The following is a 24,354-nucleotide window of genomic DNA, read 5'->3' on the forward strand; positions in this document are numbered from 1 at the left end:
ATTACCTCATTACATGGGTTTGGTCACATGTTCATCTTTTGATTTTGACACCCTTACCGTTTTCATCAGAAAAAAAAAAAAAACCTCCTTTTCTGAAGTATAATCTTAGTTTAGTTCAGGACTGCTAAAGAGGTCCTGGAGTTAGGACTCCAGTTACATAAATTGTGCGCAACTCAAGTGAGCTAATGAGATCATGAAAGTGTAATTTGCTGGAAATGAAACCCCACAGCTCAACAAAAGCAAGTTTGGTTTATTTGAATGGTTTCATTAAATAAGTCTACAAAGGTAACAAACTGAAGCACAAAGCGCAATCTTACAAGAAGCGCAACACCCAGAGTTAGTGCAAAATGTACAATTAACGGCTGCTGAGAAACCCCCAAGGTTTGAATTTAGTTTAGTTTATTTGTTTTTTAAACAGTGTACATTGTTAAATAATGTAAGGAAAACATTTATAATTCAGAAAGATTTTTGTAATGTGGAAAAAGATACTCAAAGTGTATTATTAACACAAAAATAATTTAAACAGTTCAGTAGCGCTAGTTCATTCCTCTAGGCTTCAGTTTTTTCATCCACAGGAGGGAAGAAAAATCAACAGTAAATAAAACCAGTTCTTTTTGTGTGTAAGAGACCTCAAAGTTAAACCAAATAACAAAAAATAATGTGCTGCATTTGGTTCCCTCGTTCCTCTGGGAGAAAGTATGGTTTCATTCGTCTTAGGTGGTCCGTTTCTCATTTACTTGGCACCTTCTTTGTTCTAGTCTTACTCTCACCATCTCCCCAAGAATCTTAAGCAGAGAATAAATAAGTAAACAGCCTTGAAGCGGGGCTTGGAACCCCTCTTCTTTTAATTTCTACTTTCCTAAACCTTCGGCTCTCATTTGCGTCTTTGGGACCCAGGCTGACTTAATGAAGAAAACAGGACCCGTGAAGGAACGACGGGATAGGCCAGCCAACCAGGCCCTTCCTATCGTGGGGATTCCTGGGATGTGCCGGTTGTGGGTCAGAGATTGGAAAGGTGTTCACTGCCCAACTCGTGAAGAGAAGAAGCACCCCCTAAATTAAGAGTCAGGCTTCTTTCCCCGTCTTTAGAGATAACCAGAGATCCCAAACATAGCCAATTAGGAGTATTTCCTGAAAGCTCAGAAAAATAACAACTGCCCATTACAACTAGGCACAGCACGAAATAATACTGATTGGTTGCAGTTATTACTTACGGGGAGTATTTGTTTATATGAAAATGTGAGAGTATCAGTTCCAATTCTAGAAAAAGAGGTGGCACAACAGACTTCTGATCCTGCAACCATTTGGACATCGCATAGGAAATGAGTAGGAATAAGCACTCTTTCTTACAATGCTTAATTCAGATGTGGGTCCACCTTCCGCACAGCACAGTACCCCACGCTGGGAAATGCAGGAGACATTTGCAACAAGAGGAAAGCAATCCACACAGTTTTTCTTAGAGCAACTTTCTCCGTCTGTGACTTTTCACTATCAAAGTTTCCCAACTTAAAAACTAGCCCCCACTCCCTTTATATTCAGCCATTTCCATTAGGTCTTGTCTGTTCCAGCCTGGCTCGAGCGAGGCTTATCGCCCCCGCGGGCCAGGCAGGCTTCACAGATCTTCGTAGCGAGTCTGTTCTCCCGGTCTTAGTCTTTCCTTTCCTTTATCACACACCGCCTTTCATCTTTGAAATTGGCCCATTTGGTTACGACACCCCTCCTCGCTGTTCCTGAAACAGAACTTGCTGTTTCCAACCACTGATGTCAACTTAACTTCTCACCCTGCTCATCTTACACCTGCTCTAGACAAAATTGAATGACTTAAAAGAAAAAAAAATACTCTTTCAGTTTCCCTTTGGCATAATCCTCTGCTGGGGTCACATGGACCTATGACCCTTCCATACGCCCTCTGCTGATCTGGGGTCTGATGAGAAGTTGGTGCTAACGGCAGAAGCAGTTTAGTCCAAGGCACTAAAATATCCAGCAAGCAATACTGGGAGAACAGAAGTATTCAAGTACAGTAATTTATACAATCTTACATTCACATTTATTTATCTACTACAATGGAAATACAAAGGAAAAAGCTAAAGTGTCTCAATAAGTAAAGGACAGAGCTTGTTTTTTTCAACTTTTTAAACCTTCCGTATTTTACTCTTAAAACTACTGTTGTCCAACAACATTTATATATCACAGTGTTTCCACATCAAAACTGATGGCAAAGTTACATGTCCGCAGGGAACTTAATTTTTTTTTCCTAATTGCTAATGCTGCAGTCAGAGCTGCTAATATCATTTGCTTAAAGCACTAATGACCTATCATAAGAAAGGGTTGAAACCTCAGTCCCCTGGTGTTTTTCACTGGGTTCTAAAGAGCAAAAAAGAAAGAAAGAAACGAAAGAAGAAACAAAGAAAGAAAAAAGGGTGGGGGGGAACAGGGTAGGAGAGAGCCCAATGGTTGTTTTGTTTTTTGTCTTGTGGCTTGGATTCTTGAGGGAATAAGGGATTTGGGGTGGGTACCAAAATGAAGAGCTCCACCCACTTGAACCTCCAGATGGCGTTTGGTTTTCCACTGAGCTCTCCTGTGGCTTTCCGATAAATGATTCTTTCCTAGCCCTCGCTACTGGGTGCAAGGAGACAGGAAAGCATAGTTGAAACCGCCCCATCACAAGAAAGCTGCTCTTTCCCTCTTGTTCCACTCCAATAAACGGTGAAGGGGGAGGGAGATTCTCAATTCTGAGGGCTCTAAGCGGTATTAAAAACATTCCTTTCTGGCAAGAAATAACCAGTTAAATGCAGCACTAGTAGTTAGTATATAGGCTACTTTCCCATTCCCCCCTCCCACCCACCCCTCAGCATTCCATCTCCTGCCCCCAAATCTACTCGGTTAATGTCTCTAGGTCTAAGTGGTCCGCAGGTTGGAACCAGGGGGGTTGCTGATGGATTTCTGCAAATTGCTGATGTTGAAATTCTGTAAGGAGGCAGTTCCCACAGGTTGGAACTGGCCAAGCGGCTGTGGTGCTGGGCCACCTGTCCCACTCCACTGAGTGCCAAATGGGGGAGCTGGAAAACCGTACTGCTGTGGGGGGCACATGGACTTGGTGAAGTGACCTAGAGAGGTAGCTGATGCTGCAGAAATGGGGGCAGAGCCACCCAGGTTTGAGGTCATGGAGATGCACAGCTGACCAGGTGCGGAGAACTTCCTTGCCATTCCAGGGCCCTGGAAACAAAACAATTATACGTAAAGTCCTGTGTGGGCATGACCCATGGGTGTGAAAAGGGTGGTCCTGAAATATAATTCTAGGACCAGGGCTGGCCTAATCTGATAGGGTACGGCGAAACCCAAACTCAAACCAAATCTTTCATAATAATTATTGGCTTTTTACACTTAACAAATAAGGGCAGCACAACTATTCTGATTGGAAGTGGGCGGAGTGCACGTGTACATATGTGTATGTAGTTTAAGGTATAGAAAGAAAAGGGGAGAAAAAACTTAGTTGACAAACAGGGAGCTAGAGAGTCAGGGAAGAAAAATAAAAGGGTAACTGGGTGATTTTTGTTCGTTTCTAAAAGGGTTAAAATTCATGAGCTCCTACGAAAGGCTGTGGCATGAAATGGTGAGCACTAGCCTGGGCAGTTGATATCATCTCTGCATTCAGCTGTGGGCTCAGTGATACTCTTGACAGATGAGGAAAATGGCAAAAGGGGAAGACGACTTGCCTCATAATTCATGTGTCCTTTGCTTCCTCTCCTTCCTGAAAGATTCATGGCATCTCGGGCCCAATTGTCTACCAGCTTGTGCAGGTCATCTGTGAATGTGCCCTTCCTGCTGGACGTCATGGCAGGAGGCTGAGCCTGGGCGGCTTGGCTGTTCACTGTTCCCCCGACGGTGTTTGTGCTGCTGGTCCCTAGAATTAGAAGCAGCGACAGAAAACAACCATTAAAAGAAGCTCGGGTTTTACCTTCAGCAAGAGGGAGAACTTCACAGGGTGATGAATGGCAAGCCACTGCACGGGGGAGAGGATGAGTTGGGAAGCCATGCAAGAAGGGAAGGTTCCAAGGTCTTGTTTAGCCAAATGTTTTGGCATAAGAGGGTAATGGAAACAGGTTCTCTTCAGGAGTTGCAGAGAAGGCTAAATAGCTCAGGACGATGGCAGGCACAAAGGGCAGGGACCTCTTTCTGCCCTTTCCCGGGCGTGGCGTCTAGAGTACGGAAAGTAAAGTTTCAGTACTCTATTCCCAGCATCATGCTGATGAGGGAGGTGTGGTATGGTCAGTGAGGCTCTAGAAGGCTGCAGTATGCAGGGCAAAAGAAGATGATTTCTCGAGCACCGAGGCAGGGTTAAGTGGGAGTTAAAGGAGAGCAAAGGTAGATGTTTGGCCCAGGAAAAGATGGGCTCCCCACACCATGTGGATACAGTGCCACAGACTTTAGGCATTCTTTAACAGAAAGAGGTGATAAGAGAAACAGCATGCTCTGTTCAAAAAACCTTTTTCACCTGGACCCATACACACAAATTTGTAAACAAACTCAGGAGGGATGAAGGCTTCAACCTCTCCCAATCGCCTATGAGTTAAGAACCAAGATTAGTCAAGAGGAAGTTTCTCTGTGGTGTGCCTGAATCTTTCAACTCCAGGAACACACAGTTTTCCTGAAGATTACCTCAGTTTCAATCAGTTCAATTGGTTTGTGGATTCTCACCCGTTCCCCCCTTTCCCAGGAGAGCAAGCACTCGCATGTGGAAGCAACGGGAACATTCAGCTGAGGTAGGAGTGCAAAGGGAAGGAGGAAGCTTTGAGGTTATGATGAAGGAATTCTATTTCTATGGTTTGATGAGAAAGGAAGAAGGAGTCTGTGTCCTGCCTGATTTCGGCTCTGCTGGAGGGCACACTGAAGATTGTTCGAGGAGGCAAGTTTTAGGGAAGAGGGAAAGAAAAGTCATAATCTTGTTTTTCTTCCCTCACCCCCCACTTTCTTACCAGATCTCACATTTGCTGCAGAATAAATAAAAGCTACTAAGGTAAGTTGTGAGCCACGAGGCCTTAAGATATCCAAGTAATGCTGGGGGCCAAATAAATGCACACATTTTCCTGCTTTCCAGGTCGAAGCAGCACCAGAGCATAACAGCATGCCCGAAGCAACTCTGCCATTTAAAAGCCCTTTATAATCCACTGCTGGTCTCAGGTTTCTACCCAGTGCCCTGGGAATGGCACACACAAGCACGTCCGTATGAGAGGAATAGCTAAATCTGAGGTGAAGCTGCAGAGTGAGGAAGGTCACATGCTTCTTACTACCAAGGCAAGACATGGATTACTACAGTGTGTGTATTAGCTCACTTCTTAGTGCCCACTGGAGCCGCAGGGGACAGCTACTGCACATACGGCGTAAAGGGAAGAGTAAGCTCTCCTATGGTACAGTAAACCCAAGTGGAAAAGGATAAAAGCACAGGAAACAAACAGCCTTCCTTGAAAAGCAAGAGAGACAGTGGTGGGGAAGCCCAGAGTGGGAAGCACAAGCAATGAGGGTGGCAGTCGTGACAGTGACAGAATCCAGAAAGCAAGCATACCACATGCATGAGGACTATTTTCCTGTTTGAACAGTAACTGCTTGGTGAGCCTGATCATGAGTGAGACAATCAAAATGAAAACCGGAAACAATCACAAGTGAGCAGAACGGTCAAAAGCCAAATACAAGAAGCTCAGAAGAAGTGAACACTGCTTATTCACAAAGAGCTCATGCTGGGAGTCACACCTCTCTAGTCTCATGCTAGTCGTCTCTGATGCTGTGAGGCTCCTCTACAATCAAATTTCTTTCTCATTTTAATCTGTCTTACACACTACTGGATTATGAAGGTGGGGTTTTTTATACCATGAGGGGGTTGGCCATACAGGTAACCGTATTCTGGCTTCTGAAAACAGGCTTTCCCATTAAAGAAGGAAACAGACACATCCCTCTCTGACCAGAAAGTAACACCTGGGAAAAGCTGACTTGACTACAAAAGGGGGGGGAATGGATAGTTCATTTAGTCCATTTTAGTAGGAAATGGTTTAAAAACACTTGTAATACAGATATTTCTGAGAATGCTGCTTGCCTTCCAAAGAGTACGCTGAGTAGCCTCTAGACCTTTCTCAGTTCTGCTGCAAAGTTCTAGGAAGTGGTGTAGATTTTACCACCCCAAATCCACTTTTTTCTCCTGCTATAATACATTTTCCCATGCCCCACTACCAGATCCTATTAACAATAACCTACTATGAGCCACAGCTTATTGCCTAGTACCCCAAATACAGAGTTTTCTGACGGATTGTCTAGGTGGCCGATTGGATGGCTGAACTGTGTGCATGTTAATGAGAAGCCACCAGCCTAAGAAGCCAGACTCTAAGAAGTAGTGCTTTTCTCCTCACCAATCTAGTAGACGCCTCCTGCTGTGATGTGAGGATGTGGACTTTTCTATGTTTTGACCAGTGCTGACTTTCCAGTGGTAGAACAGCGGCTGGCATGTATCTGCTGACTAAAGGACTCTCCCCAAAAAGCCAGGCATCCCTGATCTCTCTCTGTGTCACGGGCATTATCAATCCACAATTGTCACAAAGCCAGGCTCACAGAGGACCATCATGTGAGAGCACTGACTAGGAGGTGATTTCTTAATCTGTAAGGATAGCCAGAGGTCAGCAATTAAGCATGTTAAAAAGTATATTAGAAAAGGGTGCAGAACTAGACAGATGGAAGTTGGGAAATGAGGGCGTTGTGAAGCTTCAGGGTTCCAAGAACTCATGGATAACAGGCTTTGCAATCAAGGACCAAAAATAACAGAAAGAAAAGATAATTACTACAGAGCTGGTTGCAAGGACAGACTTTTTTCACCATCTTCCCTGAAGCACAAAGAGAGAGCAACGTGTTAAAGATAAAGAAACATCAGTGTAAAATATTTAGAATCTCCAAACAGCACACAAAGGTCCAGCAAGAGAAAGCAGAAAGGGAGACAGGCTGGTGGGACCTGGGAGGCCCCGCTATGGGTCCAGTTCCAGGGATGAAGCTCCCAGGCAGTCGGCCCTATGTGGTTATCCGATGGCCACGGCACCTGGCTGACTCTGCACATATGAGTCCTGCTCTGCACTAAGGTTCTGGGGGCGCCTTGGGAAAGAACGCCAGTGTCTCAGGTCTCACTGCTTGAATTTCAAATACCCAAGCAGTCTTTCCACTGACCCTGCCCCACTTTCTGTTTCTCCTGCTGGGTTGTTAAAAAAGCACTCGATTAAATGCATTAAACAATTCTACCACAGTAGACTTGACGGTACCATTGTTACAGTTTTGAGTCCATTTAAATTGGCTAATATATCTCCAAATCCTAGACATACATACTAGCCCCTTCCCCTCCAGAAAAATCTATAAAAGTATGTGGAAAACAAGCAACTTTTGAACATAAATAAAGCATTAAGCCAAGCCGTGCTTCCAAACCATAATCTATTTTGAGAGCACCGAATAATGCATCCCAAACTAGAAAGACCCCACACCTGTAAGGACCTGTTTTTCTTTCCCTATTTGCTTTAAATCTGCCTCTTGTAATTTGTTCACCAAGGCTTATATGATGTATACTTGCGTGGTTTCAAGAAATGTAGGGCCTCTCATTTTAGACCCAAAAGGAAGTGAGAAGATTCAATATTTCTAACCACTTTCATCTGAATAATACTGTGCTACCACCTACCTTTAAGACTGTGGTGAGAATTTATTTAATTAATTAATCTGATTAAATGTATCGCTCACACTGTTCTTCTCAAAAAAGCCTTGGTTCTCTTTCTTCCCCCTTAGACATTTCAGGCTGTATTGCACAGGCCTGGCATGTTACATCCTACTTCAAAACACCTGTCTCCTACTATGACTATCATTTCATCTTGCCAGCTGGACATATAAAGGCTTATTTAAATGTCAAGGTGCTAACATGCTTGGCCCAGCCTGGTCTAACCAAAAATCACACATGCTCTGGAAAACTACCAAACTGGATAATGCCTTCCACCTCCTTCTTTGTTCAATAGTCCTGGATAGTGATACATGAGGCCCAAGGACCTCTGAACCTCAGAAACAGTGATGACCTTAGCACATGCATTTAAAAAGCACTTCAATAACCACATCAGAAGTTTGAGGCCTCAGCAGTTAAGATCTTTAACCAAACTCTAATGAAGGTTTTCTACTTGAGCTTTATTTTCATTTTCAAAATTTTTATTACAATATACATTTACTGACTACCTATTATATGTCAGGTAGGCACTGGCTAATTAGAAATAAATGATGTGTGTTTCCCAAGATCTGTTTGTGCACATGATCTTATTTTATTTGTACAACAGCCCTACGAGAGAGGCATCATCTTCATTTCACATTTGGGTTAGATGGGCTGGGGAAGCGGGGTGATTTACTATTGTGCCTCGCTTTTAAGAAAGCTAGGAGGAATGCCTGGGTGGCTCAGTTGGTTAAGTGTCTGACTTCGGCTCAGGGCTGACAGCTCAGAGCCTGGAGCCGTTTTCAGATTCTGTGTCTCTCTTTCTCTCTCTCTCTACCCCTCCTCCACTCATCTCTGTTTCTCTCTGTATCAATAATAAATTATAAAAAAATGAAGCTGGGAAATCCTAGTAATCATTTTAAAAAGGCCATTTTCACTGGCAGGTCCTGGGCTCCGGTCATTGAGAATAAAAAGTCAAAATAGCTACACTGAAACCCTTTTTGAACTACTAATTTTAGGGAGTTAGAAAGTAAGGGTGGTGAAAGGATCCAATGAAGAGATTCTAGCATCATTTCAATGGAAAGATGGCCAGGCTTACTTGAGAAGAAAAAAAGATTTCAACCTACTTTGAAAAAGAATAAAAACAGAGGGTGTAATTTCTCCCTGCTTCCAGGATCTAAGTACATCAGTGGTCAGGACGCTTTCTGTCACTTTTAATGCCAGAGCAAGGGGTAGAAGTGAGTAGGACTAGGGACTTCAGTCTTCATTCCAAATGACCCCACAGTCTATACAGCATTACCACCTTTTCTTCTCTGTCATGGATCTATGAAGAAGCAATCTACCAGAAAGTTAGTTTGCCGTTTATAGAAAACTATTCTTATTCCTTCCTACATCTTTTATCATAATTAACAGAGACCCAAACTTCTGAGGGTAATAGTTCAGCCAAGCCACTGAGTAGATGATATACAAAGAGACAAATGAAAATGGACTGCATGAAACATCTGATCCAAGCAGCAGAAAAACAAGGACAAGGAAGGAGTAAAGGTGTTACACACAAAGAGCCAAGCAGGGCGTACTCAGAAATCGGGTCCTCCTGCCACCAGGTTTGAATGTCACCTGCTCAGATGCACAGTTAAACTTCGCACAGCCTGTGAGAGGGGAAAACAGGGAAGAACAGGGAGAGAAGAGACAGAACACAACTACAAGATGTTAGAAACCTGAGGCTGGAGTGGTGAAATGCGCTGAGACGGCACACAGAAGAACAAGCTTCCAGGGAAATGTCAGATAGGTAGGACAGGAAATATTAGGTCTCAATTCCCTCCCTTCGCAAAATGCTGAAGCTTTTCCCAGTGGGAATAATGCTAGCTGGTTTGTGCTCCCAGCAAGCAAGCACATTTACCTCATCCAGCGATGATCTAACCTTTACTATCTGTGATACTGTGGCAAAAACACCTAAGCGAGTTACTTAAATCTTCTCTTATTCTTTTCCACCCAGACACCTAAGTTCTTCTAATTCTCGTTCTATCGCTACTAGCAGCTTTCCGCTACAGGAAGGTTTAGAACGATCGTTAATAAATAAAACTCTATGTAGGAAGTAGATTACAGGTAACAAATTGAATTGTAGGGCTAATTACCTTAGAATGCTACTCCCATTCTTACAAGTTAAAGTCTACACTGGCTAGGCAAGTGCATTAGTTTTGAGAAAATGCTAAAACTCCTTACATTTTGGTTCAGGAAATCTCAGTCTAGTGTTAAAGCCTATGTTGCAAATCCCAAATGAGTCATTAATCTGGTTAAGTCCTCATGTAAGTCACAATACAACTTTTTGCCATAATCCTTTGAAAAACTATTACATCTGATAGGAGCAATGAGTTCACCGGATCTAATCATTATCCAACTTCCCCTTCCAGCTCAAGATCTGTAAGTGTATTATGCACAGGTTGTGTTCTGGTCAGCTGGTTTTCCAACTGACCTTAATAGGTTGCTCATCAGGCTTTTGTCGCAGATATGGCGGTATGTCCATTTTCATTTTTTTAGTAGATGTTGGTTGCTTTGATTGCTTACCTTGACCTGGAGCAGAAAGGCTTGGTACTGAAATGGCACCATCACTGGTGAAGGCTGAATAGAGGTTGTCACTGGAGGGAGATGGCTTAAGGGGTTGTAACAACTGATTTTGCCCAGTCTCTGGGATATTGCCAGGAGGGTGGAGGGTCGGCTGGGGGTGCAAAACTGAAGCGGCACTCTGACCAGACAGGTTACCTGCCAAAATATAAAGTAGCATGAGGAAACACGTATAGCTTTCCCAATGAACTTAATAGGCACTATTCTTATACTCTTATTCTTCAATGTGTCCCACTAAGTGACTAATAGTAGGTCGAAACCTATAACTGATGAAAGAACAAAGGCCTCACCGATATGAGGGGAAGTGAGAAGTGACATGAGAATCAACAGGAATTAGGGCTAGGGGTATCTATACCAAAAGGCTTTTAGCTTTAGATAACCTAATTGGTTCCCAAGTCTCAGCTGAGTAGAACATGCCGGGGATATGAGAGAATTCCATTTTGCAATTCCATCACTGCTTTTAAAAACCCTATTATATCATACTGAGTTGGAGCAGGATGTAAATAGGCCTGGTGGGCAGTCTTTGCTTAGTCTTCCTTTTTTTTTTTTTTTTTTTTTTAAATGTTTTATTTATTTCTAGGAGAGAGAGAGAGAGAGAGAGACAGCATGAGCAGGGGAAGGTCAGAGAGAGAGGGAGTCACAGAGTGAAACAGGCTCCAGGCTCTGAGCTGGCAGTTAGCACAGAGCCCGACGTGGGGCTTGAACCCACGAACCGCAAGATCATGACCTAAGTGAAAGTCGGACACCCAACCGACTAAGCCACCCAGGCACCCCTGCTTAGTCTTCCTTCTAAGTATGTGTCAGGTCAAGTACAAAAGTGCTGTCAAAAATGATGCAGATATGCATATTCAAAATTATTTGTGGCAGGTGGCTTTTATTTCTAGTCAACTGTCTTGAAATTAACTAATTTCTCTGTTCCCTACTAATTGGCAGACTAGCAGGCCACTCAAAAAGTATGTCAAAATTAGGATCAGGATCTAAATTAGCTGATATCCTTTATAGTCACATTTCTACTAATGAATGGGTTCTAATGTGCTAGAGAAACAGTTTGGGTTTCTGAAAGCTTCCAGAGAATGGAAAGCTGCTAAGAAGTTTGCAACTGCTTTCTAACATATTTATATTAGACTGGCAGAGCAAATATGAGGTACATTTATTTCAGCCTTTAACTTTTCAAATAATTCTCATCATTTCATCAAAGGGTAAGAACTTTATCACCATTAAACAGACAAACCATAGTTCATTACAAGAGATTATGAGTTAATCATTTATTATAACCACTATCAAGTTCTTTATTTCAATAAATGAAATAAAAACTTCAATCAAGAAAATTACCATCTAAGACATATCTAAATATCTATATGAAATTTACATTCATCCCAGCTGCAATTATGGATAATTCATTCACTGACAGGAAAAAGCTACCTGAACCTTACTAAATAGAAAACAGTGTATTTTCTTCCAATTGCCTATGACGTTGGTGAAATGTGAATTATATGAGTGACCAGGTAATGCTAAATGTTTTATCCTTAAGAACAACTATAAGCAGCTTGGGTAACAGAGGTAGTAGTATGAATTACAATGGAATAAGCCATTACAATGGCTTCCATAGACTCAACAAAAAGAGGTACTATAAATATAAGGAGTGGAAAAGTCAAGGAAGAAGGAAAATTAGGAAAGTCAAACCTCTCTGAAATATAACAAAAACAACAAATGGCTCAATAGGTTACATACAGAGTCAGGAGACAGACACAAAAGATGGGACAGCTAAGGCTGACCTAGTCAGTGGCTTTTTACCTGAAAGCTGGGGGCTTTTATTCCCCAAGGAACTGCTACGACTAGATTTGCTGCCTTTACTTTTAGTGGGTCGCCTTCTTCTCCCTGCAAGAGGGGCAGCTGGGGGAATGATGACAGCAGGAGGAACCTTGCCCAGTTTGGTATACAAAGATTCAATTTCATGCTTCTGGCGACTCTGCAGGTCTTGAATTTCTTTAAGATGTCTGTGAAAGATAGCCAAACATGAATCAAAACATAATTGCTTTTGTTCAAATGAGATTTAACAACATATTCTTTAACCTCTATTCAAGTATTTACTTACTCATGAATCTTTTCCCCCCAGTGTACTTAACCTAATTTCTTCTACTACCTTGAGATTCTAGTTTGTCATCTCATATTGTTTGGCCCCCTTTACCCAAGCCAGATTCTAATAAGCTCCTAACCAACAAGTAGTTGATGATATGTGAAGGAGAAAAGACTTCCTGACTTTTGAAGCTATACACAGGAGTACTGAATTTGCTACTCTGATCAAGTGTGTCAGATATGACCTATAAAACCTGCACATAATTTACATCTATTACTAGATTCATTTGGTAGACTAATAAATAGATGAAGTTAGATTAAGAATGATAAAAAGTGCTATTAATAAAAACAATAATATAGTAATAATGCAAAGGTGCTAAAGAAGTTCTAGAAGTAGAAATGCTATGGGTCCTTATATAAATATGAGACCTAATGAGAACTCCATGGAGATAACTAGCTTTTGCATAGCACCCTCTTTTTTTAAAAAAAAAAAAGGGATATAAGCATGTTGCAGTGAAAAGAATTCTAGGCACCAGGACCTAGGTCTTACTCTGACTCTGCCATTATTCTTCCACAGAAGAAAATATACTTACTTTTCTCGTAGTCTTCGCAGCTCTAATTTTAAATCTTCATCTTCGATATCTGATTCATTGTCACTACTCATGTAAGAGGAGTTGAATGAATTACTAAGGCTTTGACTTAGATTCTGGATAGGCAGGCTCTTTGAGCTCAGCTGATGGGGGGAGTGTGGACTACCCGAACCGTCATCCACATCCCTGCTTAGGAAGGCTGCCTCCAGATCAGAAGATGGCCCATTCAGATGTGAAGGCTCTGACAGTTGAGGCTTTTCTTTCTTTGGTATCACAGCAGGGAGAACAGCTTGTTCCAGATCCATAAAAGGAGGAGATGCCACTGGTCCCTCTTTCTTTGCCTCGGCCACCTTGTCTTCAGTTCTTGATACAGAGAAACGACCTACTTTGCTCGTTGTAGCTGTCACCTGGAAACGTCCTACCTTGGTAGGCTGCCCAGTCTCTGATTTTGCTCCCAAGGCAGGAGTTTTATGGGCACTATCTGGCATATCTGATGAGATGCCTCGGAGCCCATTAGGCTCTGTCTTCACGAGGGTACTTTCTGGACTACTACTGGATAGCACCGAGGACTCTGAAGTGCTGGACTCAAAATGAACAGACTTGGCATCTTCTGACTTATTTTTACCCTCTTTTTGGACATCATCCATTGCAACTGAAACCTGATGGAAAGAGACAATAGGGAGATTAAACACAAAATCCCCAATATTCAAGTTTTAAAATGATAAAAACATTGAATGAAATAAATTAAAATAATAAAAAAATTGAATCACTTTGTTTCCCAGTCAGTATCTCTTTATGTAAGGCCCTCTATCTTCACTGTGAAAATAAATGGAATACCATTATGGAGAACAAGATCTGTACTGAGATGTAGAGATTAGACACAGATTCTCAGTGGCTGACAAAGCTAAGTAGTTTACCTTCAGATCTCATGTTATATACAAAACTTAGATTTATGTCTTTGCGAAAATATAAACAGGGAATGGAATCTTGAAGGTTGCCTGTGAATATGAAAACTACAAAGATTAAAGCCAATGAATGTTATGTCAGCCAGCTAAGTAAGCTTCAAGAATCAACACAACTAAATGGGACCAAAAGGAGGATCCAGATCCTCGTTCTAATTTGTCCATGTATTAGAAACTCAGCCCAGTACAAACTTTCAGAACCTCAGTTTACAAATGAGAAAATATCAATTCTATCCCCAAGTCCCAGTGCTGCCATGAGAATAACTGGAAAGCAGTTGTGAAAGTAGTAAAAAAAAAAAAAAAAAAAAAAAAAATCATTGGTTGGGCTACCTGGGAAAAGAAAACATCAACTTGATGTTGACTCAGGATTTTCACTTCAGAATTAATCCTAAAAAATTATCCTAAACACAGAAAATGTTTTCTGTTACATTACTGATTATGTTGGAAAAATCTGAAACACAACCTAATGACTAATAATAAGAGAATGGGTTAGGTAAACCAACTACTAGATTGGGGAAAAAAGCCATAAAATCTCATTCAGAGAAGAAGCAGGGTCAATTGTTGATACATGCATGTCCACAGAAAAAGGAATGAAAGGAAACACACCCTAAAAAGTAATCCTGGGTGTGGGAGGTTGGTAGGAAGATGGGGCAGATAATATACTGTTTCTCTACTGTACTAAGTACTCTGCATTCCTTTAATTGGCGTGTATTATTATTAATTTTTTTTAGGTTTACTTATTTTATTTCTAGCAAACTCTACACCCAATGTGGGGCTCACACTCATGACTCCGAGATCAAAGGTCACATGAACTTCTGGCTGAGCCAGGCAGGTGCCCCAGCAGGGTTTTTTTTAAACATGTATTTTTTTTTAAGAGGGTAAAATGAAAAAAGCTATAAAAAAGATATATATCATCAAATTGGCAGTTAGGCCCCAAAGGTTAAGTAATAATTTTATTATATACCTATTCACCCCAAAGAGGAAATCCAGGCAAGGAAAAGTGATGGTCTTACCTGAAACCGTCCCATCTTAAAAACACCAGTTCCTGAACTAGTTCCTAGGACAGGACCTTCTGTGATTTGAGAAACTGAAACAAGTACATAGAGGAGAAAAAGAACTTAAATTAGCATCTCTTTTTAGTTTCTTCTCCCTTTGGTCAGAAATACAGCAAAATAAAACTATGTATGAGGTGAGGAAAACTGTCTCAGGCAGGGAAAATTTCCTTACCTCCTTTTCCCTTTGGGCTTTGTCCAACAAAGTAAAATAGTTATTGTTTACTCTCCTTACTAGATACCTTTAGTCTGAAAGATATTGTTTGTGAAATATTGCCAAAGTCTTCATGAAAATTTATCATTAACCCTCTACTTTTCCTTGTACACAGGTAGAGATGGTGTTATTGTTTGAAGAAATAAAAGTTACATATAAGCAAAGCAGCTTCAAGGTTTAACTACAACATAAGAGATACTATAAAAACTAAGGTTAACAGGCAGTTAACAGGCAGTAAGAGTTCAGTTACTCATTCTTTAACTCAAAGATATAAATAAATGAAGAGAATTAGGAGATTTTACTTAGGATATCAAAGACCCATTTTTAAATGAAAATCATCTAGGATAAGTTGGTTTAGGCAACACATAGGCAAAATCTTAGAACAGGAAGTACAGGTGTCAGAATCACTGATAATACTTTTAAGCAACTTTAAAGCCACCTACGTCATCCTTTCTAAGGACGAGCACTTGAGGGTTTTTTTCCTAGAGATATACAAGCATTTTCTTTATTTTATACAACTAGTAAGCTCTATTTTATACAACACTGATTTTGATATTTTAACAATGTGTCGATTTCTCATTCTTTCTAATGGCTGCAGTGTTTTAGGTCTGTCTGTATGCTGTATGTATGCAGAAGTACCATATTTTAAGCAGGCTTCTGTTGATGGACATTTGAGTTTTTCAGAACTTCTTGCTATTATCTACCAAGTATTTTCTTATGAATCTAAGGAATACCTAAGAATGGATGTGCTGAACCATACCCATTCAAAACTTGAATAGACATTACTAAATTGATCTTCAAAGAGGTTGTATTAAGTCACTGGTGACTATCAAACTTCTAAGTGTACCAATGAGAGGTTAAGAAATGCTATCACTTCCTACTCTTTTTTATGACAGGAACACCTGCCACTGCCCAGTTTTTCATTTATCTTTGGACATGATGGCATTTTTTTTTTTTTTTTAATGCAGAAAATTTTGAATCTATTTTTGCTTCTGTTATCAGGGATCAGCAAACTAGGATCATGGACCAAATTCAGCCCAAAGCTTATTTCTGTAAATAAATTTTATTAACTACAGAGCCAAACTCATTCATTCATGTATTGCTTATGTTGTTTTTGGGCTACAACAGGAGACTTGAGAAATTTTGACAGAGACTATAAAACCTGAAATAGATAACTTTCTGTCCTTTTATAGAAAGTTTGTTGATCCTACTTTAGACAGTTAAAAAAAAAAAAGATTCTTGTTATGTTTTGTTACAGCATTACTTTACATTATCATTTTTCATCTCTGACCCATTTGGAATTTCTTTTGGTCAAGGCTGGCAATTTAAGCTTTTTTTTCCAGATGGTTGTCCAGTTGTCACACAGCATTTATTAAAATATCCCAGCATTTTCTCACTTATTTGAAAGCTCACCTTTTTCATATTTTACACTCTCTATTAAAGTTTGTCCATTTCTAAACTTCTCTAGTCTGGTCCACTGACTTTTTAAAAAATGTTTACTTATTTGGGTGTGGGGGTATCATGTGCGTGAGCAAGGAAGGGACAGAGACAGAGGGAGACAAGAGATCCCAAATGGGCTTTGTGCTGAGAGCAGAGAGCCCGATGCGGGGCTTGAGCTCATGAACTGTGAGATCATGACCTGAGCTGAAATCAGACACTAACCAACTGAGACACCCAGGTGCCTCTCTACTGATTTTCATGTCACTTCTTTTAAAATGAGAGCTAATTCAGAATATAATTGCCTTGAAAATAATTTAGACTGGCTTTAAGTGAAATTCAGAATTAAAGGAAAAAAAGCAAGAACAGAGCTTTCAGGCAATTTTACTAATAGTTCAGGGAACATATGTAGGTGGTAGTGAGGAGAATGGATAAACTATAAAAGGAAAAATATTGAGTGAATGTTGCACAAAATCACATTGAATAAATGCAGCTCATGTTTAATTATTTTCCCTTTTGATTATAAATGGTTCTAAGGGAAAAGGTGACAGAAAATAGAAAGTTCAAATTTCCTACTTTCTGGGGGACTGGTGACGCAAGAAGAGAGATTACAACAAAATTTCAGAAAAGTAGCTGATATGAACGTATGGCCAAGAGCATGCTCATCTCATGGCAATTTTAAGTTATTAAAAAATTAAGCTGGAAATATGCTTTGCTCAAGAGACTGTGTACAAACACACCAATTCTAAAGACTCCAGAAATAGAAAAAAATAATGTCTAAACTGACTAGAATCTTATATTTGTATTTCTACCACACATGCTAATCAAGCTTATCTCCACCTTTATCTATCTAGTGTCACAAAAGCCAAGAGGTTAAGGTAAATTAACTTTTATAAATAGGCCTGAATTTCCTTATCTCTTCTAACAAGGGTCTGGCCTACCTAATAACAAAGGGTCTTATTCCGAGAAACTGTTATTACCTTTTGCATGCTAATATTACAAGTTCTAAATATTAGTATTAGAGTTCCTCAGTTATGAAATACATAAAGATGTTCTTTAAAACTGTTTCAAATACACCTACATTCTTAAGAATGTCTTTGAAATAGTAAACTCTATAATCAACTACAGAGAGGGCTGAGGAAGAAGGATGCTTCTCACCATCCTTCTGAGGCGGTGCTCCTGCTTCCGTAACTGCTGCTGGAGCCACCACGGACACAGGCTGCAAAACACATACACACAGATACCACAGAATCTTTAGCTTCAGTCACTCAAACTTTTGCCATGCTGCCCTTCCTCTGGTCTTTATAAAGGGCAAAAGAAAGAGTATATATGAAGAAACACTTGTGTCCAAGGGAGGTTTTTATTTTTTCAGCCTAAAGATAAGCCTGATGTAAAAAAAAGATTTTTAAGAAAAAACTTTGAGTTGCTTCTATATTGTTCTTTGTTTTTTCTCATGGGATACTTAAGGGTATAACTTGGATAGTAACGGAAAAATAGTTTTAATCAGAACATTATTGTATCACAAGCTTAAAAGGAAGAAGTTAAAACTTTTAAAGCACAGCTGCCTCCAACGGATAAATACAAAACTCATAGGATTCATCTATGGTACAATTCTAACCAGAGGTAAGACAAGAAAAGTAACTTTTAAATGAATAAAATATTTTCCATAGTTATACCACTCCGTCAGTTAATAGTCTTACATTAATCTGCCTTATTTCTGTTTGCTGGAACAAGCAAAGATTCTGAATTAATGCTTTTAATTCTGTAGGTGTTAAAGGTATTAACAGGTTAGAATATGTTCTAGGAATATGATGTATTAGGATTATGGAAAGACTTTGCCAACATTTTCAAAACTTACACCAACTGTAGATGTCACTGCAACAGTCTCTGGACTAAGCGTTCTTCTCAATTGAGCATCAAGATCTTCCAGAGGTTGCTGGGACTGAACAAAACAATCACAATAAATAGAGGTCTTTGGTATAATCAGAACCACTACATACAGCCAGTCTAAATAAGGAATACTCTTTGATGCTTTAGATTGACACAACATAACGTCTGTCTAGTCACTGAATATAAAACTCAACATACTAAATATTAACTTATATCGCTTAAATGATTTTTTATGTCAATTTCCCAAGCCTTAGAGAAATTTAGTCATATTTGTTTTTACAGTTTTTTGAAGTTTGTTTGATGTTCCTAAGTGATACAAAAGTTTCTACTTGTCCTCTCTTTAAAAATATATTCTGGGGGTGCCTAGGTGACTCAGTTGGTTAAGTAACTGACTCTTGATTTCAGCTAAGGTCATGATCTGGCGGTTTGTAAGATCGAGCCACACACTGCGCTCTGTGCTGATAGCAAAGAATCTGCTTGGGATTCTCTTTCTCCCTTTTTCTCTCTGTCCCTCCCTCTGATAATAAACTTAAAATATATTTACTGATAAAAATGTTGATAAAACGTATTTTATATATGTATATATAAAATATATATATTGATAAAAATGTTGATAAAAATGTATCAAGATCTTTTGGTAGATTAATTGTATCACATGCTCCCTACTTTCATTTTCAGTTTGGTACATCTCTCTGAGAACTTGTCCTTATGAATAAATGATGGCATTAATGTATTCTATCACTATCAAGGGATAGTATTCTTTTCCTTAGGTCTTAACAATTTATACTTCTTATACCCTATTGATGGCAGCCAAGAAGGAACTGGAGGTCTGGGCATTCCATCCTGCTAACCAGGTCTTACCACCATTCACCCCAAGGCATTAACTTTTTACCTTTGATACAGGCCATAATCCCACACCTATCTTGGCTTCTATCAACCAATTCTTCTACAGCCTTCATTTATCCTTCTCCCTCTATATATAGACATTATCCACTAAGCCTCACCCCCTCACATCTTATTTGCTGTTTCTCATCACATTTGAGCCTGAATACATGTCTGAATACATGTTTTTAATGAGAAAATACTTTTAAACCCCTAATTTACAGACTTTCACAATGCTTTTTTTTTTTTTTTCTTTTTTCCAAAACGTGGTGACTGATGGAGTGAGTTCTCTTTGGAGTTATTACTCTATTATGGCAAGTTCTATAAATTCTGTTCTACTATGCAGCTGTGATTAAAGAAGTAGTGATGAGTTCAAACTTCTCATGTTAGCCAATTTATGTTTTTCTTTTGTATAATTCTAAAATAAATTCCTGATTTAGTTTCAATGTTTACTACTTTGTCTCATGGCAGAAGCTTTTTCACGGTTATAATGGATTCATAATAAGTACTTTCCTTATGGGACTTCAACTAAATAAATATGTGGGGTGGTGGGGTAGGGTAGAAAAGGGCAATGATAATTTAAGTATTTCAGGCAATTCTGATCACCATTCTACCCAATGAGCAGATCTGAGTGTGAGACAGGAATCTCACATTCATGTCCCTGCTCTCAGTTCCTGTATGAGTAATTTCGTGTTAACTGAGTTGTGTGGGTTTTGTAATGAAAGATACAATACATATTTTTCATGAAACATGACCCTTATATCCACATATACATAAGCCAATTACTTTATTTGTTGGTCACTAAAGAATGTCAAACATTAGAGAAAAAAACTGGTTGACTGAACTCACAGAAAAGGGGTATTATCAGTTATAGTTTCCTAAGGAACTTTCAAAGTTAATTTTGATTATTTATAATTTTTTACTTCCACAAGGTCTAGAGCCTAATCTCATTCGTCAGATGCAATTTCACTATTCTACAAAGCTGAATGATAGGAGTTATATTTGTCTAATAAAATGTAAGCCCTGTTATTTTCTTCCTTCATAAAATATGAAAAACTATTAATAGCAAATGTGTTCTAGATGACTTGAAGCAATATTACAAACAAAAGAACTATGAGGCTTCTTACTTTAGGGCCTGGATCATTAGCTACACTGTTTTAAGAGAAAGTTGTTACTAAGTCAAAACTAAAGAGGAGCCAGAAGCCAAGATGATGCAAGGAGAATTTAAATAAGCTTTGTGAAAGAAAAGTAGGAGCACAAAAAGAAATCTGCTGAGTCTTGGGGCACCTGAGTTAGTGAAGGTCCTGGAAAAGGTGGCAGCTGCTCGCTGGGTGGAGTACCAGCTGGAAGTTCAGTACCCACTGGCAGCACCTACAGACAATGAAGGGAAATTCAAGTCCATGAGACACTAAGAGTAAAGACTACATACTGGACAGTAAATCAACTAGTTCAAATGCAGAAATAGAAGAATAAAATATATCGATAGTTAAGGCATGCTTGTCACCTGGCTTATATTCTGGTATCTATCTTAAATAAAGGACACTATAACCATGATACTATTATGGAGTTACTACTACATACCAATAAAATGAAAAGTAAAATTTAGGAGGTTATTCCCTAGGGAAAACAGAATCAAAGGCTGTATGGACAGGAGAGGCACAGTTCAGATATTCTCGAGCCACTGTTTTGGTATAGTGTCACCATTTAGGCTTTTCCTAAAACAAAGACTTTTCTGAAAAAACAAAACAATTGAGAAATAACCAAGGGGCAGGTCTGATAACAAAAGTCATCAGAAATCTAACACTATTAGGCAACTTGTACAAAGCCTCTGTTATTGGCCGACTATAAAAAGAATTTTATAATCTCTGGCAATGCAGAAAGATAAGTGAAGCAGAGAATATGGTAGAAAAAACACAGCTTTGTTATTTGGAGAAGATTAGAGAGACTGAGATAGAATGAGAGGAAACCCACCACAGTGGAATTAGAAAATATACTTTAGTTAACTTATTCCTAGGATTGGATTCTAGAAATTCATCACCAACTTCCAATTTTTATATACCCCAAATTGTGCACTTGTAGAATCGAAGCAAAGCAGAAAATCTGCTTCATTGTCATTGAAACAAAGACTGTTGTGAACTATTACTATGTATAATTGTTAGCAGAAGCATTTAGTTTTCTTTTGGGATATAGATTTTAGTTGGTGCCAATTAGGAAGAAACGTCTGTATTTTCCCTGATTATTATCCATCCTAAGAAAATCATGCAATATAATTAGCCCCCAACTCTTACCATATTCCAAAAGAAAAAAGTATCTTGTGTTCAATGTATATATATCCTAAAATAATTTTCAATTTATTTAATAAACATTGAATGTCTATTATAGGCCAGGCCATCTTTATAACTACGTTTCTAATTTGCAAGCCTGAGTTGAAAAAAAATGCACTTATGGGGGTGGGGGAAAGAATACTCATATTTGTCAAATTACTTCAAAACAAGAATCTTACTGGAGCTTTAGTTAAAGGTGGCTTTGACGGAGCGGTTCCAGCTTTCACTCCTGACGTAGTGCTGACGGGGGCAGACACATAGCTGACTGGGGTGGAAACTTGCCCAGGTGTGGCCACTGGTACAACTGACAAACCAGTTGTCCCTAATGGCAAACTTGTTGGTGGTAAGCATGTACTTGTAGTAGAAGTCATGAGCTTGCTTGGCGCCACAGCAGTGGTTGGGATGCCTGGTGCGACAGTGGTCTCTACTACCAGTGATGTCTCCAGTGAGACAGATGCATGTTGGGCTCCAGATGAGCTGTGTTCACTAAAGAGAGACCGCAGCTTTTCTTCTAGAGTCTTTATGTCATCAATTCCAGGAGCTTTTGGCTGTGAGTCAGCATCTATTTCAGGACAGTGAGTGTGGGGCTGATTGGGAAGTAAAGCCGGTTGAGGCTGACTATGAATCAGTGTCTGCTGCACAGCAGGCACACTGGCAACAGGCTGTACCAAAGGTGGGATACTAGGTACTTGGGGTAATAAAGGTGTAGAAGTAGGTCCTGCCGCTTGAGGAAGGACAGGAGTAGAAGCTATAGCTGACGGGGTGACCAAAGGATGCACCCCACCAGGCTGAGAAATAGAACTAGATAACCCTGCTCCAGGGGAGGAAGAAGATGATGCAGAGAGGGACAAAGCCAATCCAGTTGTACTGCTATGAGATGTTTTATCTAGTGAGTGTGCACTAACCACCACTGTCTCAGCAAGAGTAGGAGCAGAGGTGCTGCTGCTCAGCTGAAGAGGCGGCTGGGAAGCAATGCTTGGGAATGGAGCGGGGGCAGAAGTGGATGTCAACGTGGCCACCCCAGCGGTACCGCCTGCCACTTGCTGAGATAACACAGGTGGAGGCTTAGCACCTGGGGCAGCGGCACTGCCCGCTGCAGAGGCTAACGTTGTTGAAACTGGTACAGAGGGCAAGGTGCTAGAAACAACGCTCCCAGATGTAGAAGCCTGAACTGGCTGGGACGCTGCCGATATTGAGACAACTGTGGGTACTGCGACGCTTGAAACCACGGTGGAAAATACTGGTGACTCGGATATAGGAGGAACAGGGAGACCACTTGCAGGCATCACACCTGCGCAGGTGGCAACTCCACCAATCCCTTTTTCAGCGGGCACCGGACTCTCAGCCTGAATTACTGATGTGGACATGGCAGGAAGAGGGCTGCTAGCTGCAGGGCCTGCTACTGACGGCGTGGCTGCTGCTGTGGCTGGGACTGCAGCAATGCTACTCATGGGAGGAGACACTACTGGAAATGTCGGTCCTGTGTGACTGAAGTTGGGAGGTGCGGTGTTGGGCCCTTCTGTCATGTGGGCGTGTCTGAGCTCGGAAAAGGCCTGCTGTAGGCTAAGGGATGAAGCGGAGTGAGACAAGTTCATTCCAGCGCCATGGGATGTAGAGGCAGCAACTGCAAAGGAAAACACAAAATTCAGAATCAGTCCATTTTTAAAAGGGTAGATTCAAAACTGTCCTAACAGTCTGTTTTTGGATTACCAACACTGTCACATACCAACAAGGTTTAAAACTTCTCCCAAAGAAATGACAGGCTTTTTCTAAAACAGCAAAGTACAAGAGCGATTTGATGAAAATAAGCTAGCTTGTATGAATATCTATTTCTAGAAGAAAAGAAAATTAAAAGAAAAAAAAAGAAATAGAAAAAAGAGTAACCTCAAAGCATATACAACAGTCCTAAATGTAGAAACAAGACTTACTACTGTATCTACGTATTACGTATTACACAAGCTGTGTCTAGGGTGGCTGTCCTTTCTGGCTCTTATTCTTTAATCCTCTCTATTCATCCTCTATTTCCCTCCTCCATATGTTTTTGTCTGTGGATTATAATCTCCATTTTCAACTCTTCTTTATTGTCTATGTCATCATTTGAATTATTGCTTATGACCAAGCTTCCAATGTAGCAGAAATGGTGTAGGATTGATCTAGGTTTGTCATAGAAGCAATTCCTTACCTGTATCTGATATTTCACCAGTGAAAACTTTTGATTCTCTTAATCGACTTTCCGGCACAGGACTCACTATAAACCGTCTTCCAGCGGAATGAACAACTTGAGTTAAAGAACTAGTAGGAACACCTGGTTAAAAAGAAACAAACCATTTAACTGCACTGTCTATATATCGTCCTTCACGAAGCTTCAAGATTTCATTAGTATACAATTTATTAGGCCAAAGGTAAAAGCAAACATGGAAAGAAAAGAAATTCACCTATTTGCTGTGGCATGGAAGATGCAGGAATTGGTTGTTTGAACTCTCCTTCCAATTTCTACAACAAACAAAAGTGACCAAATTCATTCTCATACACAATCTTCCCGCTGCCCCCCAAACACAATCTGGCCAAAGCAACTGGCCGCATGCAAAGAGAACATA

The 24,354-nt window shown here is 40.1% G+C and overlaps 1 protein-coding gene across 7 annotated transcripts in view; it reads right to left on the reverse strand.

The window, feature by feature from the left end:
• Positions 1 to 2,152: 2,152 nt before the first annotated feature.
• Positions 2,153 to 24,354, reverse strand: part of WNK1 (WNK lysine deficient protein kinase 1) — a 150,581-nt gene continuing 128,379 nt past the window's right edge. For 6 of the 7 annotated variants that reach the window (XM_039236340.1, XM_039236336.1, XM_039236339.1 and 3 more), the window contains 12 exons: positions 24,193 to 24,250; positions 23,940 to 24,062; positions 21,937 to 23,381; positions 20,721 to 20,804; positions 18,520 to 18,603; positions 17,820 to 17,880; positions 14,972 to 15,045; positions 13,000 to 13,655; positions 12,125 to 12,327; positions 10,274 to 10,468; positions 3,717 to 3,904; positions 2,153 to 3,216 (listed from right to left, as the gene is read on the reverse strand). In XM_039236340.1, the coding sequence (XP_039092271.1) occupies positions 2,899 to 3,216; positions 3,717 to 3,904; positions 10,274 to 10,468; positions 12,125 to 12,327; positions 13,000 to 13,655; positions 14,972 to 15,045; positions 17,820 to 17,880; positions 18,520 to 18,603; positions 20,721 to 20,804; positions 21,937 to 23,381; positions 23,940 to 24,062; positions 24,193 to 24,250 (3,489 nt within the window). In that variant the 3' untranslated portion in view covers positions 2,153 to 2,898. The remainder of the gene's footprint in view (positions 3,217 to 3,716; positions 3,905 to 10,273; positions 10,469 to 12,124; positions 12,328 to 12,999; positions 13,656 to 14,971; positions 15,046 to 17,819; positions 17,881 to 18,519; positions 18,604 to 20,720; positions 20,805 to 21,936; positions 23,382 to 23,939; positions 24,063 to 24,192; positions 24,251 to 24,354) is intronic. The other variant, XM_039236337.1, reaches the window with a different exon arrangement.

Source organism: Hyaena hyaena, unplaced genomic scaffold, assembly GCF_003009895.1.
Source record: "Hyaena hyaena isolate Hyena2069 unplaced genomic scaffold, ASM300989v1 scaffold_108, whole genome shotgun sequence".
Lineage (NCBI taxonomy): Eukaryota > Metazoa > Chordata > Mammalia > Carnivora > Hyaenidae > Hyaena > Hyaena hyaena.